The sequence below is a fragment of the Sphaerodactylus townsendi genome, linkage group LG12 (genome assembly GCF_021028975.2).
Source record: "Sphaerodactylus townsendi isolate TG3544 linkage group LG12, MPM_Stown_v2.3, whole genome shotgun sequence".
In the NCBI taxonomy this organism is placed as follows: domain Eukaryota; kingdom Metazoa; phylum Chordata; class Lepidosauria; order Squamata; family Sphaerodactylidae; genus Sphaerodactylus; species Sphaerodactylus townsendi.
This window is the reverse complement of record NC_059436.1, coordinates 5,352,254-5,370,321: the sequence shown is the minus strand read 5'-3', so window position 1 is coordinate 5,370,321 and position 18,068 is coordinate 5,352,254. Positions and strand designations below refer to the sequence as shown.

The 18,068-nt window shown below is 42.9% G+C and overlaps 1 protein-coding gene across 2 annotated transcripts; it reads left to right on the top strand.

The window, feature by feature from the left end:
- Positions 1 to 5,031: 5,031 nt before the first annotated feature.
- Positions 5,032 to 16,951, top strand: LOC125441716 (translation initiation factor IF-2-like). 2 transcript variants are annotated; one of them, XM_048512544.1, is made up of 3 exons: positions 5,032 to 5,625; positions 13,177 to 13,381; positions 13,454 to 16,951. In XM_048512544.1, exons 2-3 carry the CDS (start codon positions 13,187 to 13,189, stop codon positions 15,290 to 15,292), a joined length of 2,034 nt encoding a protein of 677 aa, XP_048368501.1. In that variant the 5' UTR covers positions 5,032 to 5,625; positions 13,177 to 13,186; the 3' UTR covers positions 15,293 to 16,951. The 2 variants fall into 2 exon arrangements, with proteins under 2 accessions (XP_048368501.1, XP_048368500.1); XM_048512543.1 differs by having other exon boundaries at positions 13,177 to 16,951.
- The last annotated feature ends 1,117 nt before the right edge of the window (positions 16,952 to 18,068 follow it).

Sequence of the window (18,068 nt, the reverse complement as noted above, 5' to 3'; positions counted from 1 at the left end):
TAGTTTAAAGAAAAGATAATGAGTTGGGGAGAGGGGCAAGACAGAGGTTTATAAAATGTGTAGGAGATGAAGAAAGTGGACAGAGAGAACTTATGGTAGATGAAAAGTTATAGAACTTGGTGGGCACCCAAAGTGGTTAATCGACAGTAGACAAAACTGTGTCCCCTGGAGTACTTGGTGATAAATCAGCATAGGCCTGGTGGGTGGAGAGATCACTGTACTCGGCAAGGACTTCCTAGCATGGTGCCCCATCAAGACTACTACTGTTTTGAAGGTGTGTACCTAATGTTGGGATTTAGATAAAGGATTGGGATTCTGTTAGTGTACCACTGATCCCACTGCTTAAGCTGACAGGAGTAGTTCCAGAATGATTGTCCTGGGAGACTTCAACATTCAAGCTGAGGCTGTCTTCTGAAGAACAGCTCATGATTTCATGGCCTCCTTGACAACTCTAGGCCTGTCTCAGGTCGCACACAGTGTGCAAGTCACATTCTTGAACTAGTATTTTATTTTGGGTGGGATGAATGTGATTTGAGGGTGGAGAAACTGATGATGGCTCCTTTGTCACCGACAGGTCACTATTTGTTTGGGTTTAGACTTACAGTGATATTAAAACTCTGCAAGAGTGGGAATTCTGTTAAAATGACCCACCTCCAAAGCCAAATTTATCCAAATGATGCTTTGCCCGTTCTAAAGGATTTTCATGTTGATGTTGCTGGTTCTTCTGTTGATGCCTTAGATGGCCTCCAGAATGATGAAATGACCCTGCTAGTAGACGTTGGTCCTTTCCACACATGCAGAATAATGCACTTCCAATCCACTTTCAGTGCACTTTGAAGCTGGATTTTACTGTGCGGAACAGCAAAATCCACTTTCAAACAATTTTGAAAGTGGATTGAAAGTGCATTTTTCTGCATGTGCGGAAGGGGCCCTAAGCACCCTATCTCAAGTGTTGGAACCCAGGTAGGCCCTTGGTTTACTGAGGAGATGCTGAAGCAAATGTGTTTATTCAAATCTACTTGCAGTGTCTATTAACTGCTAGTCAATTGACCATATTAATAAACAAAGAAACAAACTGAGAGGATGCAGCCTTTGAAAAGACAAGAGAGAAGCTAGAGAGGAAGACTCAAAACAAATCCATCTTGGTAGCCCATTCAAGGGCAAAAAGGCAGGGCACACATTTTGAATTTTGAAAATAAATAATAATTTAAAATAAAATAATCTGTACAGAAAGAGTAATTAATTTTAAGTAGTCACTGCCGTTTCATAGATTTCAGCCAGTGGTGTGGATCATGAAAAGCTGTGGTTGTTATTAAAAGAAATGGATATGCCCCAGCATTTTTTTGACGTATAACCTGTACTCTGGACCAGAACTTACTGTTAGGAGCGAATATGGAGAAACAGATTGGCTTCCAATTGGCAAAGTTATCAGACAGAGATGCATTTTATCTCCCTATCTTTGCAGAACACAGCATAAGGAAGGCTGAATTAAATTTAGAAGATTGTTAAGTGAAGATTTGTGGAAGAAACATGAGCAGTTTTGGGTATGCAGAGGACACCATGTTATTGGCAGAAAATAGGGAAGATAATGAAGATCTGACATGACTGCTGATGAAATTAAAGCAGAAACTGTCAAAGCAGGATTATTCTGAACACTGAGAAGACAAAAGTAACGATTATGGACAAATTAAATGTCTTTAATGCTGATGATGAGCAAATCAAAATTGTTACCGTTTTTCTATTCCTGGGCTCAGTCATCAAGCAAAAGGGAGAGACTGCAACCAAGAAAACAGAAGGTGGTTAAGACTGGGAAGGGCAGCCATGAGGGAATGAGAAATGATTAAGTGTAAGGATGGGTTTCTGGTAACAAAGATCAAGATAATTAATAGGGAATATTGAAGCATTCCCTATTAATATGTATGAAAGGTAGACAATGAAGAAATTTGATTAATTTGAAATGTGGGAAAAGGGATATAATGGAGACATCATAGATCACCAAAAACACCAAATAATTGGGTTCTAGATAAAATCAATCTTGAATTCTTCTTTAGAGGCTAAACTGACTAAGCTGAGGCTATTGTGTTGTTGTGTCATGTTATGAGTCATGGAAAAAGGCCATAGTGATAGGTAAAGTTGAAGGCAGTAGGAAAACAGGAAGATCCAACATGAGATGAACTGTCTCAAACAAGGAAGCCACAGCCCACAGTTTGCACGACCTCAGCAAAAATATTAATGGTAGGATGTTGTAGAGGTCATTAATTCATAGGGTCACCATCAATCACAAATGACTTGGCAGCGCTTAACGCACAGAGAGAGTTGCTTCTGCAGGATACAGTGAGAAAACAGGAGATGCCACTGCAGTGTGTTTACACAGGTGGTCCCAGGTGCAATCCTTGGCATCTCTATTTTAGCAGTAAGTGCTACAAAAGATGTCTGCTTGAGACCCTAGATATTTGTTGCAAGCCAGAGTATCCAATGTGGACCATGACAGAGGAACAGTCTGTTTATATAAGACTGCTTCATGTGTTCAACTAGTTCAGTTGACTTTAAATGAGGATTAAACACAGTGATGGAAGGTAGATCCATCCGCTGTTCACCAGAATGTCTAAATGAAACTGCCATGTTCAGAAGCAGAAACGTGAATGCCAGTTGCTGGAGACCAACAACAGAGAAAGGTTTTGACCTCTCCTTGTAGAGTTTCCATGGACAGCTCATTCGTGACCACTGGGCAAAGTAGGATGCTGAGTTTAGGGTTGCCAACCTCCAGGTGGGGCCTGTTGAACTCCCAGAATTAAAACTGAGCTCAATATTAAAGAGGTCAGGTCCCCTGGAGAAAACACCAGCTTTAGAGGGTGGACTCAATGGCATTATATCCTCCTGAGGTCCCTGCCTTTCCCAGGCTCCACTCCCAAATTTCCAGGAATTTCCCAACCAGGAGTTGGCAACCCTAGTGCGGGATAAATAGTACTGTCTGTTTTGGACAAAGAAATAGTAATGTCTGTTTTAGATTGAAAGGCAGAAAAGCCAGGGTCAAAGGCCAGGGTTAGTAGTAAAAATGCTTACATTTCAAGCACACATTGCAAATGTCTGGTGTTTATCAAGACAGAATAGATAAGCTCTTTGCAGTGAACCGGGCCTGTATTCTTTGTCTATTTAGACCAATAAATTATCTAGTTAGAAATTATTTCACCTTATATGGAGCAACCAATCAGTATGAGCCTTGAACTTCTAGGTTGTAGGAAAATGTATAAGGAGTGTCTTTGTTCTCTCTTGTGGGAACGTGTCTCTTCCTCGGGAGAGTTCACATTCTGTAATCTTATCTAAATTCTGCCAAGTAAAACTGTTTGTTTGTTTTCTAATGTCAGATGTCTTTTGCTTTATTTCAAATTTTAAGTTTTTCTTAAAACTAACTCAGCTGTGTAGGACCAGAGAGCGGCCCTGGCCCCACACTCTCTTGACACACACATGCTTGAGTGTCTCTGCTTTTCATTGCAATAAAAGCTTCTTCACGAGACCAACTGTTTTGGACAGCCTAATTATTTGTCTAACACTAGCTGGACCTTCAGTGTGATCAATCATGTCAGTTCATATGTACTTCATACTCTCACAGGAGTCAACAATACCAGTCTTGTCATCTTAAGGGTTTATTAATCTGTGCCTCCCCTGAAATATATGCAGTCACGTGCAGCAGTGCTTTTTGTGATTTGCCTTGGGCAAATAGGACTTTCTATGCTAGTAAATAATTGAATGCAAACCAGACAATTAATACGGGGGGCAGCGGCTCCTATACCATTGGGGAGAATTTCAGCCTGTCTGAAGATTCAATAATGAAAGATCATTTTTAAAAGTTTCAAAAAGAGACTTCAGAATGACGCCATTGCATTTACTTATTTATGTATTTATTTTTCATTTGGGTGTGTCCAACCAACCATGGACTTCATTGGGCAGGACTTTCCTTCCCTTTCAGCTGCAGCCTACTTAGCCCTACAAAATTGGTTTTTTGGAGGAGGGAGGTCGACAGACCTACACAAAGAGCATCAGGCAAAAGTAGGAGTCTGCTGTTTGTTTGTGTTTGTGTGTGTGTATCAACAGAATCCACTCCTTCTACAAACAGATATGCCATTCTGTTGAAGGAATAGCATCGTTGTATATACTGCCTTATTAACTGCTTTTCAAATTTCTGAGCTGCTTGCAACAGAGAAAACTCAAAATGTGCAGATTCATCTTTATGAAACCTGGACTCAATAAAAATTGGAAGCTGCTGCAGATATGAGTTGCATCTCTGTAGAGATTTCAGTTTCTTGTTGTTTTGCCAATTCAACATCCCCTTCGATGAGATCACTCTTTCTTCTGGGTTGGATATTTTCAGCCGTGCTGCTGCTGTGCATTGGAACGGAACACATTGGACCTCCTGCATCGCTTTGGCCTTCATTTTGAAATAATTTTTGTCCCTTTCTCTTCTACAGTTTGTACATCTGCCTGCTTCATGGTAACATTTCATGCACCTGGTAAACAACAAAGCTTCTGCCACAGTATTTTATTAACCTGTTGTTATTTATTCATTTATCAAAACGTTTCTGTCACACCTTTCCTCGTAGTACATTAACAGTTCGGCACATTTGCAGTCAAAACCAGAATCAAAGCACAAACTCAAAATCTCTTCCCCCTTTAAAAGATGCCGGCCCTCCTCAAAAGCTCTGGCAAACAAGCAGATTTTTAAGGTGCCTCCTTATTTTCCAGACCAGCCATTTCCTACTCGAGTTTTCATGAGCTGCTCACTAGATGATGCAGATCCAATTTACAAGCACAAATTTTACTGGCATAAAATATGCATGTAGACAGAAAGATGTGTGGGATAAAATGGTAATAGTTACGATTAAAATTGATGTTATAAAAGGATAAAATGAGTGACTATATTGTAATTTACAGATCAAATTAAAGAATCCATTCAGCTCTGGGCAATCTCTGTGTGCGCCTCCTTAAATTCTCCTGCGTTGTCCATCTAACGGTGCAGCAGTCTCCCTGGCTGCTTTCTATAGAGCTGATGATGTAATTGTGCAAACGGACAGTCTTTTAGCAACCAGGTCCTGATATTTCCAGCAAAATTGGAATCAGGCAATAAAAAATAAACCGGAACCGATAAACCACTGCTGGATCGTACCGAGATATAGAGGATTTCCCCAGAGCTATTCATGCAGCATAGAAGCTTTGAAAGTGGCCTCAACGGGTGGTCCCGGTTTTCCGGTGATTTGCAAAATAGAGCTCTTGTTCTACATCCTGGAAAGAGAGTCATAGAGGAAAGTACAGCTTGTGCCCGGAGCCCATGATTGGCAGACCATATTTCTGGGTATGGTGTGGCTTGCCGAGCCTTTTCCTCCCTGCACAGTCTGAGAGTGGAGAGCAACCCGGGGATGTTTTTCGCCTAAGATTAGGCACCAGCGGGAGAGGAGGAAGCCCTCGGATGATGCGTGGTTTGCAAGCAGGATTGGTCATGTCGTGCACTGAACAGGCCCCACCTACTGCTTCATAGTCTGATATTCACAGATTTCACAGGAGTGGATTGAAACCTCCCTTTCCAAAGGGCGGGAAGAAGTCCCAAAGAACCCAGGCAGAAGCCATACAAGGGTAAGTGCCTGTTTCTGTGCAATGCTTGTAGCTTCTCTGTCTAACAAACTTTGCTCGGGTATTCTATCCATTTCAAAAAAGCGGGCCCAGACCCATTTTGGAACTCTGTGGAAGCAAGTCTTGCTGCAACCACAACTTCCTTTCCTTTAAAATCAGGCCAGATAGCCTAGTATGTCACGGATCTCATAGCAGCTGTGGTTGGAGAGGCTATAGAATTGCCTTGGTTTTCATTTTGAGTGCAGCGGATTTTGCTACATGTCGCAACAGACAAACCACTTGAGGATCTTTCTACACTGAAACGCACCGGCTGGCAAGGGTTTTTCAAGCCATGTGCTGCTTTTTTACAAGTTTCTGGAAGAAAGCCTGGGAAATTCTCCTGCGTGCGAAATGGAAACTGATTTTAATGGGTGGGGCAGCGATTTTCTCAAAGAACGCAGGACGCTAGAGAGTTGGTACCAAAGTGACACTGGGAATCAAGGAATAATGGGAGAAAAGACCACAAGATGCTGAAGAATAGGATTTCTGGTTTATAAGATCCCCCTCCCCCCTTCCCAATGTTCTTCCAGTTTGGAGTTTTTAAAAATTTGCCCGCTTGCTGACTTCTAAACTTTGGGACAAGGGCAACATTTGGTATTTTAAAGTTTTCTTTCCCCTCTTTTATTTTTATTCGTGGAAAAAAAATGCAATATATTCAGAATGTTTCCTTAAACCTGACTGAGTACTTCCATTTTTAATTATTTGGCATATCAAAAGGCAACATCGTCCAGCATATTTGAATTCTTTTCAATTATGGATTTTCTTAAACTTGTGGTGGTGGTGATGATGGTGATAATGATGGAAATAGCCATCCCATTTACATTCGCTTGTCTGCAAAAACAAAACAGTATTTAATAATCCTGGGAATAGTGGCTTAATTACGACTGGAGCTTTTAATTTTAAAGATGTCATTAGGAACATTGTGAACTTGCTCCAGAAACACTGGCTGGATCCAGCTATCTTTTCACTCCGTTTCAACCCTATTCCCATGCATATTACATTCCCCACCCCACGTGGCTTTGGTACCTGCGGATCCCAGGGTTTTCAGTAGAACCCTTTTGAGTGGTCAAAGATGATTCCTCCTTTTTTCACAAGTGGGAAAGCTGGATGGATCCAACCCATTAACTCCTGTTATTGCTAAGTAAGACAAATTGACCATTAGTTAATGAGCCAGAAACCTGGTATGGAAAAGCCAGTAATTAAACTTTAGTGTTTTTAAAGGTTTTCAATTGTGGAAAGAAACCATAAACATTGAGGAAACATCTGCAAAATAATCTGTATCTTGTATTTAGAGATATAATATGGAGAGAAAACCATCAACAGTGAGGAAACGCTTGGGACAAAAATCTGTTATCTTCTATTTTTTCCCCTTTCTAGTACACCTCATGAAGACAATGTTAGTCTTCCCTTTTAGGATGTTTGAAGTAATCCAGCATCTGTAGAGTGCATTTCCTTTGCAACATAAGCACTGCTTGCATCCTGCACATCTGGCGTGGAGAAAACTGCTTCTAGAACCCTTGATTCCTGGTGCTGTTAAAAATCCAAATTGTCATTCTTTTCTGTAGCACTAATAGAGCAATTGTGCAGTTAAGTAAGAGGGCTAGCAATTTTCTGAAATTCACTCTGCTATAACTTAGTTGATGTGGAGCGATAGAAAGAAAAAAAAAATCCAGGATATATTTTTAAACAACAGTCAGCAGAGCAACATACCCAGAGGCCACGGGGACAGTGATACTGCCCACCAGTCACGAAGTAACTCGCTAATGATGCTTTCATGTTAGCCGTCCTGATATGATGAGACAAGTATGCCTCTGGTACACTGCCACACCCAACCACAGATAAACGCCCAAAGGATAAACAGCTGAACAGAAAACACAACACAGCAACCTCAGTTATGCCAATCATTTGGTTGCATCTCATGTCATTGGATATCATGCTGTCGTTGCAGTAACAAAGATAATTTGTGGCCAGATCGTTCTGCGGGGACATGCCCGCTCTGTTGCAAATGGCTGCTGTAGTGCTGTATCTAGCCATGTGTGGATTGCAGCCATTGTGGCGCTCCCGGTTGTCCCATGACTAGCCATGCTGAGGAGGTCCCTGCTGATGCAGGTTCAGATCAACAGAAATTGTATTGCCACTGGCAGATGGTTTTCTTTGGTAAATTTATAGTGATCGATGTGCTTGAGTGGTTGTGGTGGGTTTTCCAGGCTGTGTGGTCGTGGTCTGGTGGATCTTGTTCCTAACGTTTTGCCTGCATCTGTGGCTGGTATCTTCAGAGGTGTATCACAGAGGGAAGTCAGTTACACACTGAGACACACTGGACACAGACTTTCCTCTGTGATACAACTCTGAGGATGCCAGCCACAGATGCAGGCGAAACATTAGGAACAAGATCCACCAGACCATGGCCACACAGCCTGGAAAACCCACCACAACCAGTTGAATCTGGCTGTGAAAGCCTTCGACAATACGTGCTTGAGGTTTGCTTGGTTTTCTTGAAGGCCTCCCCTCCCACTGGAATTCACGTTTTGCCAAGCCCACAAGTGCTGCAGATGTGGGGAAAAATCAAAATGACCAGCACTCTTGATTCCATACATTTTGTTTCAGTTATAACTCTGCTATGAATGCATATACAACAGGGGTGTCCAACCCTGGTGCTCCAGATGTTTGTGGACTATGATTCCCATCAGCCCCTGCCAGCATTATTCTGGCAGGGGCTGATGGGAACCATAGTCCAAAAACATCACAGAGATCATTCACAGTTCATATTAAAGGTAAAAGTTTTCAACAGAGGTCGGAAACACAGTAGTCTGAGGCAGAGCAAAAATGGCTAAACTGTGGCTAACAAAACTGTGACTGGAAGAACTATGGATAGGAAATGTGGCTAATAGTATCTATATAGATTATTGGTGGGCAAAATAGAAGTTAAAATTCCAAAGAAAGCATCTGAACATATTATTAATGGATATGACAAGATATAGGAAGATCAGTTTCTGAGGAAAGTATCTGAATAAATAGCATACAAATTCTGGAAAAAAGTAAGAGGCAGAGCTCTTACTTTCATTTTTATTTATTTATTTATTGTCTTTATATGAAGTGACAGGTTGATGGTAGGAGAAGAGACAGTCCATGTCAAGCAGAAAGAGGCAAGTTCTTCTCAGCTGTGATTTACCCCACTGGTACAAACATAAATACCCACATTCATACCTTTAGGCTTTTTTTAACAGGATGAAAAGCAGCTCCATGAGGCTATTTCAGCTGAGGTGGGAGGAAGGATAAAATCTGCCCACCTCTTGTGCTGTGGTCTCAGTGCAAATTGGACTGAACTTGCCTGATGTTTAAAGAAAAAAAAATGCGATTAGTCCCATTTATGGAACTCCTGCATTTTGTCTGGTTTGGTCCATACCTGTAAGGAGCAAGAGGGGAATGCTATCAGAGAAAGGCAACATTTGTGTATGTGGGTGGGTGATAAACTGGGGAGACAGTATACCATATCAGTGGATTAAGATGTGAGGGATTAAGCCAGGCTAGCCCTGGCCACCCTGGTCAGCAGGGCTTAGTGCCTTTAGGGTAGAGCAGTGCTGTTCAGACAGGTAGTAAAGGATCCCTCTGGGCTAAAAGGCTGCTCTGGCGGTTGGAAAGATGCTGACAAAGTCAAAGCAGCAGCCACACCCCTCAGCTGCATGTGAGGGCAGGAAAGAAGAACAGAATGGCTTGGGAAACCTTTTGCTTTTCCGGCAATGGATTGATGAAAACAAACAGCCACACCCTAGTAGTTAAAGGGAGAGAGCAGTTTGGATCCCACCAGCTGGTCTTCTGGTGCAAAAGGGCAGAAGTGTCCTTGTTGACCCCCCCAAAAATGCCTATGTTGAGAATCATGGGACACACATGCACCAAAGCCTTATGGGTTGGGGGCTGCAATACAAAGAAGAATTGAGACAGCGTATGAAAACTGGCAGTAGCCAGTCGAGATTTTTTTTCTGTCTCCTTTCCTCTTCACCCAGCATAATTGTATAAATCTGATTGATGCCTTCAATAAATAAATAGAAGAGGGAAGGCTAATAGAAGTTTAAAATGTTGTTGTACAGCCAGCTGTTTGCTGGGTACCCTTCAAGATGAAAATCTTACCAGTTGCCAAGTCCCTCTCATGCAAAAGCATCTAGATTCTATTTTTTGCAGAACTTGCCTGGGAGTAAATTAGTCACATGCATCTGTCTTCATATTATACAAGACGGTTCTCAAATATTCCTTGGCAGATTCTCACTTCCTTCTTAGGAACTGTTTCCTCCTTGGGGGTGATCAGAAAATATGGGATCACAGCACAACAGATAAGTTTTCGATAAGCAGCTGTGGCATAAAATATAACCAGCTGCAGATATTCAGCAACTGTAAGAGGTTGATTAATATGGCACTGGGAATAAAGACACTATGGTGATACTTTGACAATCCTTTCTAAGTTGGATTTGCCTTTCCGCACAGGCCAATAAACATGGGTTTGGAACGGGGAAAAACCCGTTTTGGGGAGGAATTTTGCTCAGATCCCACCATTAAAGCAAGTCTGCCCAGTGTTGTTTTCCCTAAACTTCTCTATTTGAGAATTGCTCTATTCGCGAGTCTTTTGAAAAATCCCGAATTTCAGCTGCTTGCCAGTGAAAAAGCGTGACAGCAACCTGCACTGTTTTCATGGGCTCCAATCGTTGCCTTCACGGATGCATGCAAACACAAAAACAGGAAACCGGGTTACTTTATCCCTACTTCAACCTGCTATACACTTGCTTTGTGGAAGGGGCCTAAGTGCGCCTGTCATTTACTTTTAGCATGGCAACAGCAACTTCAGTGGAATCTTGTGCTTGAGGCCAGAGAAGAGCTCAGAGGAACCAGTTCTGTTTTGCACACTCAAGAACTAAGGTTCAATCTCTGGCATCCTCAGTTAAAGATAATGTAGCAAGCGCTGGGAGAGAGACCTTTCTCTGCTGCGACCCATCTCTGATCCCAGTGGACAGTACTGGGCGAACAGACCAGAGGTCTGACCCACTACAAGGCAACCCCATATGTTCACCATGGATGTTGCATGGCATTTTTAACAGACAAGCACAACCAAGATTGGTCCCTGCTGCAAGACCCACATAGTATAACTCAAGTCCACCCCACCCCTGTCAATCAGAAATTCTCTGGGAATTCAGTGCTAAGAACTTAATTTCTGGGTATGCATGGGCCTGATTCAGGTTAGGGGCATGACACACAGGAAGAAAAGGCTTGAGCTTTTCCTTCTCCATTTTCCCAGCCTGAAATACCCTCAGTGTTTTCCTTCTTTTCCTCAATTTTTCCTTCTCCATTTTCCCAGCCTGAAACACCCTCCCTTTGGAGCTAATGTAAGTTTCCCAAGTGGGACAGGCAGCCTCTCAGATTTGAGATTGGGGAATAGGGTTACCATGGTCCAGGTGGGACCTGGGAATTATGACGGATCTCCAGACTACAGAGATCAGTCCCTCTGGAAGAAATGGCAGCTTTGGAGGGTTAACTCTGTGTCGTTATATCTCTATCAAACTTACACGCATCCGCAAACTCAACCGTCCTCACATTCCAAGTCCCCAGGAATTTCTCAAGTCAGTAACCATAATGGGGAAATAAGACTTGTTAGATTATGCGTATCTGATGGGGGTGTGTGACCCAGAGATTTTCTATTGTAGATCTAGTTGCTTTCCTTGTATTTTCCTCTCATTTGCCCTTTTTAGTCCCTGTGTTTCTCTTTGCCTGTTTACAGTGCATGCTGCAAACCTGGTTGATTACATAAGATGGCCCTTTAAATCTCTGTGGTCGGGAAGACAATAAAGAATTAAAGCAACAGGGAAGCAGGGAACTTATATCCCTGTTTTTCTTTTAAATGAGAGCTCCCTTAATGCAGGAGTTTGAAAAGCATGAACGGAAACATTTAAATTTTGGCTACTGGGCAAGGGTTATCTTGTGAAAGAGGGGTGCTTTTTAGAGGGGGGAATATTATGGTTTGCATCACGGCACCCAGAGGGTTAAATGAAACTCTAGCTCTCTCTAATCTGATGTGATGAATCAAGTCTCTGATGGGCACAGAGAAAATTGCATGGAGGGTTTCCTCCTCAGATAAAAAGGAGGATATGGAAATCATATAGGTTTTGCCACAAAAAGGAAGGAGGTGAAAATTCTGGTGCCTACCTCATCTTTTATGCCATGGCTTCTAAAGATATCAGGTTTCTGATGTATCTTTGCTGTATATTGGCACTCAGACGTCTATTGGCTAGTAAAGCAGCATCCCAGTGTTTTGTTGCTCCATCTCCAACATGCCAGCTAAGCCGCTGCTGCATTTTTTAACTCATGTAAGTTATTCTTTCCTGCTTGAAACGCTCATTACTTCGGGCTGAGGGCTCACAGGGCTTGAAGCTCTTGAGATGGAATTTGCCCTTTGAGGCCTAATCCTAAGCTTTTAAAAAAAAGCAATGAATGGAGAATCCATATTTTTCTCTAAACTGGCAGATGTTTATTCAGAACTGAGCATACACTTGATTGCTTATGAATTGTGGATCAGTCAGAGATATAAAAAATCAATTAGCTATATTGGGTAAGGCTCAAAAAATTAAATCTTTCTTAAATAAATAACTGCCTTCCCAGCTTACAATCCAAGAAGCTAAAGACAGGCTTCTTCCAGGGTCATTTTTTGTCCGATAAGGGTGATAATGAAGATCCACTCAGAACTAAGGGGCACGGGCATATCAAGCAGGTGGAATCTGGAATCCTACCTGATGTTTTGGGTGGTGGGGGAGACACCAGTCATCTGCAGATTTTAAAAAATAAGACCTTTGCTATTCTAAAAACAAGCTATGATACTTCACATGGGCAAACAAAAGGGTTTAATGAAACACTTTCATGACCAAAACTAAAAAAAAAATCCAGCTCACAAAAAAATAGCTACAAGAGCAGAATAAAATATATAATCACAGCAGAAAGATTAATAAACTAGGAGTTGGATGTCATGAGAACCTGAATGAATAGAATGTTTAGAATTAGTGCCTAACAAAAACCAAAACCACAGTTCCTGATTATCATATTTATCTGGGTGCCACCATGGAAAAGACCCTGTTACCAATAATGCAGCAAGAAAGTGGAAAGCATCTTACAGTGCCACATCGGACGTGATTTTACACAGTGTAGGGAAATCAGCTGTATTAGCTAATAACCCACTTATCTTCTGTGAATCTGCTTATTCCTCTTTTAAATCCCTTTACAACAGTACTCATCACATATACTATGAAGTGAAACAATTATAAATACATGTTGGCAGTCCATCTTCAAATTTGTTGTGTTCTGTTTTAATTTATTTCTGCAGTACCATTGCATCATCCTTACAGCATCCAGTGATAGAAAGGTGTGCTGTTTGTAAAATCCTTTCTCATCGGCTTGCTCTGTCTGTTGTGCAGTGTGCGTTTTATAAATTATAGATTTTTATGTTTTTAAAACAAGGTTTCTTATTATTTTGTTTCACAGAACATCCACCATGAGAACGAGCCTGGTGACTTGCTGGATAGCAGTTCTGTTGATGCTCCTGCTGACTGATGACTCCCTTTCCATAAAATCAAGGGGCGGCAGCAGACCCAGTGGCGGCAGCAGACCCAGTGGCGGCAGCAGACCCAGTAGCGGCAGCAGACCCAGTGGCGGCAGCAGACCCAGTGGTGGCAGCAGACCCAGTGGCGGCAGCCAGCCCAGTGGTGGCAGCAGACCCAGTGGTGGCAGCAGACCCAGTGGTGGCAGCAGACCCAGTGGTGGTAGCCAGCCCAGTGGTGGAAGCAGACCCAGTGGTGGCAGCAAGCCTGGTTCCTCCCCAATCAAACCTGATTCAGCCCCCATAAAACCAGGTTCCTCTCCAATCAAACCTGGCTCCCCTGCAGGACACCCGGTTGATCCCCCGTACAATCCTTCTTATCCACAAAACCCTGCTCACCCCCCACAAAACCCTGCTCGCCCCCCTCCATACCAGCCACAAAACCCTGCTCACCCCCCTCCATACCAACCACAAAACCCTGCTCACCCCCCACAAAACCCTGCTCATCCCCCTCCATACCAACCACAAAACCCTGCTCATCCCCCTCCATACCAACCACAAAACCCTGCTCATCCCCCTCCATACCAACCACAAAACCCTGCTCACCCTCCTCCATACCAACCACAAAACCCTGCTCACCCTCCTCCATACCAACCACAAAACCCTGCTCACCCTCCTCCATACCAACCACAAAACCCTGCTCACCCTCCTCCATACCAACCACAAAACCCTGCTCATCCCCCACAAAATCCTGCATACCCCCCTCAAAACCCTGGTTACCCATTAAATCCTGGTTACCCTCCTCAAAACCCTGGTCGCCCACAAAACCCTGGTTACCCCCCACAAAATCCCAGCTATCCACAAAACCCTGGTCACCCCCCACAGTACCCTGGCCACTCCCCGCAAAATCCTGGCTACCCCCCACAATATCCTGGTCATTCACCACAACATCCTGGTTATCCCATGAATCCTGGCTTCCCCAGTCATACAGGCGGAGGCAGCTGGGGCCATTATGACAGTAAGCCATGGAAGCCTAAGAAACCGAAGACAAAGCATCTGGTGGGATCAGCTGTTGCAGGAGCTGCAGTAGGAGCTTTCGGCGGCTTTCTTTTAGGCAGTGCCATGTCCAACCTGCATTTTCGTTTTCGCAACCCTGCCGAGGAACGGTGGTGGTATGAAAACCGAAATCGTTACCCCGATCAAGTTTACTACCCACGGTACGACCAGCCAGTTTTGAGGGAAGTGTTTCTGCGAGACTGTGTCAATATCACTGTGCGAGAGTACATCGAGCCTACTGGAAACCAAACAGAAGATGAGATGGAAACCACGGTTGTGACTCGAGTGGTACATGAGATGTGCACAGAGCAGTACCGATTGGTGTCAGGCGGTGCAGGCGGAGGTAGCCGGAGTCATTATGATAGTGAACCATGGAAACCTAAGATACCCTTGTCCGAGATGCCCCAAGTGGCAGAGAAAACTGTTACCGGTGCTCCTAAGGGCGCTATTGTTGGCCCCCTCTTAGGGAATTCCATGTCAAATATGAGTTTTCAGTTTAACAACAGTGATGAGGAACGGTGGTGGTACGAGAATCGCAATAACTTTTCAGACCGAGTTTACTATCTGGAGTACAGCCAACCTGCTTCACAGAATAGCTTTGTGAATGATTGCATGAATATTACACTGGAGAAGTTTCTCGAGGCCAGTGGAAATCAAACGGTCGATGAGATGGAAGACAGAGTTGTGAAGCAAGTGGTTCATCAAATGTGCACTAAACAGTACCTGCTGGTGTCAGGCATTGCTGGGGATGGTTCCTGGAACCATCATGGTAGTGAGCCATGGAACTCGAAGACAGCTAAACCTGAGCTACACTATGGGGATGAGCAAGTTGCTCCACATGTTACCGTTGCAGTTATTGGTAGTAACCGCTTAGAAAGGGCCCCATCTCACGCTGATTTTAACAAGGCCAACGAGAAAAACAGCAATTCAGGCATTGGTATTCTTCTGGCCAGCCCTTCCCTGCTCTGGATCAATACATTCACTTTCTATTTCCTGCTACACTGAAGTAACACGGATGAAGTCTCAGTTGTTGTAAATCTAGCCAACGTTCAGAAGGAACGAGATCCATGTTACGCGATTACATAGCATTATGTAATGGCTCGCCTTGTAGTTCCTGTAACACTATGTAATGCAAAAAAAAAATGTGTGTGGAGAACCTATTTTTGCTTATTCACCTTTTTGGTGGTGTAACTTTATGAGCTATTGTATTTCTTGAGTTCTAGGGACCACCCAAGCTGCCACGTTTACTCCTTTTAAGGCTGGCTGATCCTGTATCTCACAACACAAAAAAGCTTGATAGGGAAGAAGGCATATTATTATCCAGGGGGGAAATGTAAATCCTAATCTACTCATTTTCATAGATAGTAGAGCATCTTATAACATAATGTAAACATGAGAACATAATGACTTCATTCTGAAACACAGATCCTTTTCAAGTTACCTTCAAACAGTGTCAAGCTGTTATAGTGCTTTCCCCCATTTTACTGTATACCAAGGTCTGACTGTAAGACAGCTGGTATAGTAACAGTGTGAGGATCGAATCTAGGAAAGTCAGGCTCAGATACCTACTCGCTGCCTCAGGCTACCTAGCTTTAGCCATTTTCCGTCAGTGTAGGCCACCTTGTAGAGTTGTGAAGATAAAATGGAGATGAGGAGAAGCCATGTACACCTCTCTGAGTTCCTTGTAGGAAGGGCAGGATGAATACGTGCTCGAGTTAAAAGAAAGAATCTCTAAATCTAAATTAGCTTCCCTGTCTTCTAACATGTAATATGTGTGGAGGCCAAGAAGTGAAAATAACCTGCATTTATGTGCTCCTCACATGAAGGACAACATGCTAGCTGCAATGATATGCATGAACAAGCCACACGCTGAGAACATACAACTGTCCATAGTTCTTGTCTTGTTCTTTTTATTAGAAAACACTTTCAGTTACATATCTTGGCATGTGGATTACTCAGGAACGAGATATGACCAGTTGATGTACTCATGGAAAAGTTACATTATAGTGTTTGTGTGTAAAGTGCTGTCAAATGGCAGCTAACTTACGGCACCCCCTTGTAGGGTTTTCAAAGCAGGAGACTAACAGGTGGTTTGCTATTGCCTTCCAATACATAGCAACCCAGGTATTCTTTGGTGGTCTCCTATTCAAATACTAACTAGGGTGACCCTGCTCAATTTCCAAGATCTGATGAGATAGGCTAGACTGGGCCATCCAGGTTAGGGCAAAAGATGTTGCTAGATCTTTCTACATAGACTGGTCTAAAACTTATGAGTAGGAAGAAATTCCGTCGTTAAAATGAATATATCACTCAGGATGTGCCATTTTATTGAAAAGCCCAATGCATGACTCTTTCCCCTCTTTCCCATTTACGGTTTTTGCACTGAGGCAAAATGAGGTGATAGATGCTGGGATACAAATGCACTAAATAAAGGAATCAATCTACTGTTCCCTTCTGCTCAGTGATGAATGTTCCATTGGGGGAAGGAAGATTTTCCACGGTGGCTCCGCATTCCACACAAATCAAGAGGACATACCCTTACATTAAAGGATATGGTAAAGAAACTATGCCAGGCCACTAGAATTTCTAATATAGATAACTGCTGCTGGAACAGAGAAAAATATGAAATATACATTGTGGAATTATTAAAAAAATGAAACAATGGATTTTGCTATAATGAGATTTGCTTTCTGCAGTATGGCACAACTGGTGGCCGAAGGTTCAGCCTTCTTTTAAGGTAGGGAAAAAAACAAGCAAGTAAATAAAAGAATGATACTGGATTCACAGGCAAAGTGCAGCGCACTCCAGCACATGGGATCCTTCTGTCTTTAGTAGGTTTTGAATCTCACATTAGTTGTCTTTCAGGAAGCTGTATGCAAACCAGCGTGTGTTATTGTATCATTGCAATACAATGCAATAACCCAAGATAATATTGGCTAAAGGAATATCCTTATTATCCTGGTCTCCAGGCAGTTTCCTCCGGGGTGAGAATAAAAAAAAAGAACCGAGCGACTTATTTGTTGGTTAAATTTGCAATAACAAGGACAATGAGGGCAGCTCCTTCCACTGAGGTCCATGGCCCAATAAATGGAGTGCTGGGCAAAACAAAACAGACATATCTGTTTCTGGAAGCTCTGTATTTACTGCTTAGTGTTTCTGCCTTGGGAGGAAAAGGGTTTGAGTTCAAACACTGATGGTTAATGCTACTTGCATGGGGCCTTTCCCTGTGGGCATATCCCTCAAAGGCATTGTCCCTGTGAGGGCATATTAAGATTCACATATTGCGTTTACAAGTTTCTCAAAACATGCCATGCAATTCTGCTATGTGGGGACCAGAAATTAGCTTGTTATAAGGGAATTGGTAGGGTTGTGTAGTTGTTCCACCTATCCACTTTCTCCACACCATGCATCATTTCATAAAGCTCTATCATATTAAATAAATATACATAGCAGTGAGGGGGGATAGAAGTTCAAAACATTGCCTTACTGCCTGGTTTTTGCTGGGCACTGTTTGAGATGCAAATATATCACAGTCCATCCCTGCTGGCTTTGATTCAAAGGCTTCTCGATTCTATTTTTGAAATGTTTGCCTGGGAGTAAGTCAGTCACATGCATCTGCCCTCATATTATACAAGACGAGTCTTAGTTATTCCCTGGCAGATGCACACTTTCTCCTTGGGAATTATTTCCATTTTAGGGGTAACGACTCCACCTCCAGCGCTTCAGTTACTGGCATAGCAACTAAAGTGTACAGTGTTGCCTGCCCACCAACTTAAGGCAA

Excerpts from the sequence above, each read along its gene's own strand:
- LOC125441716 (XM_048512543.1), top strand. The coding sequence starts at position 13,187 with ATGAGAACGAGCCTGGTGACTTGCTGGATAGCAGTTCTGTTGATGCTC.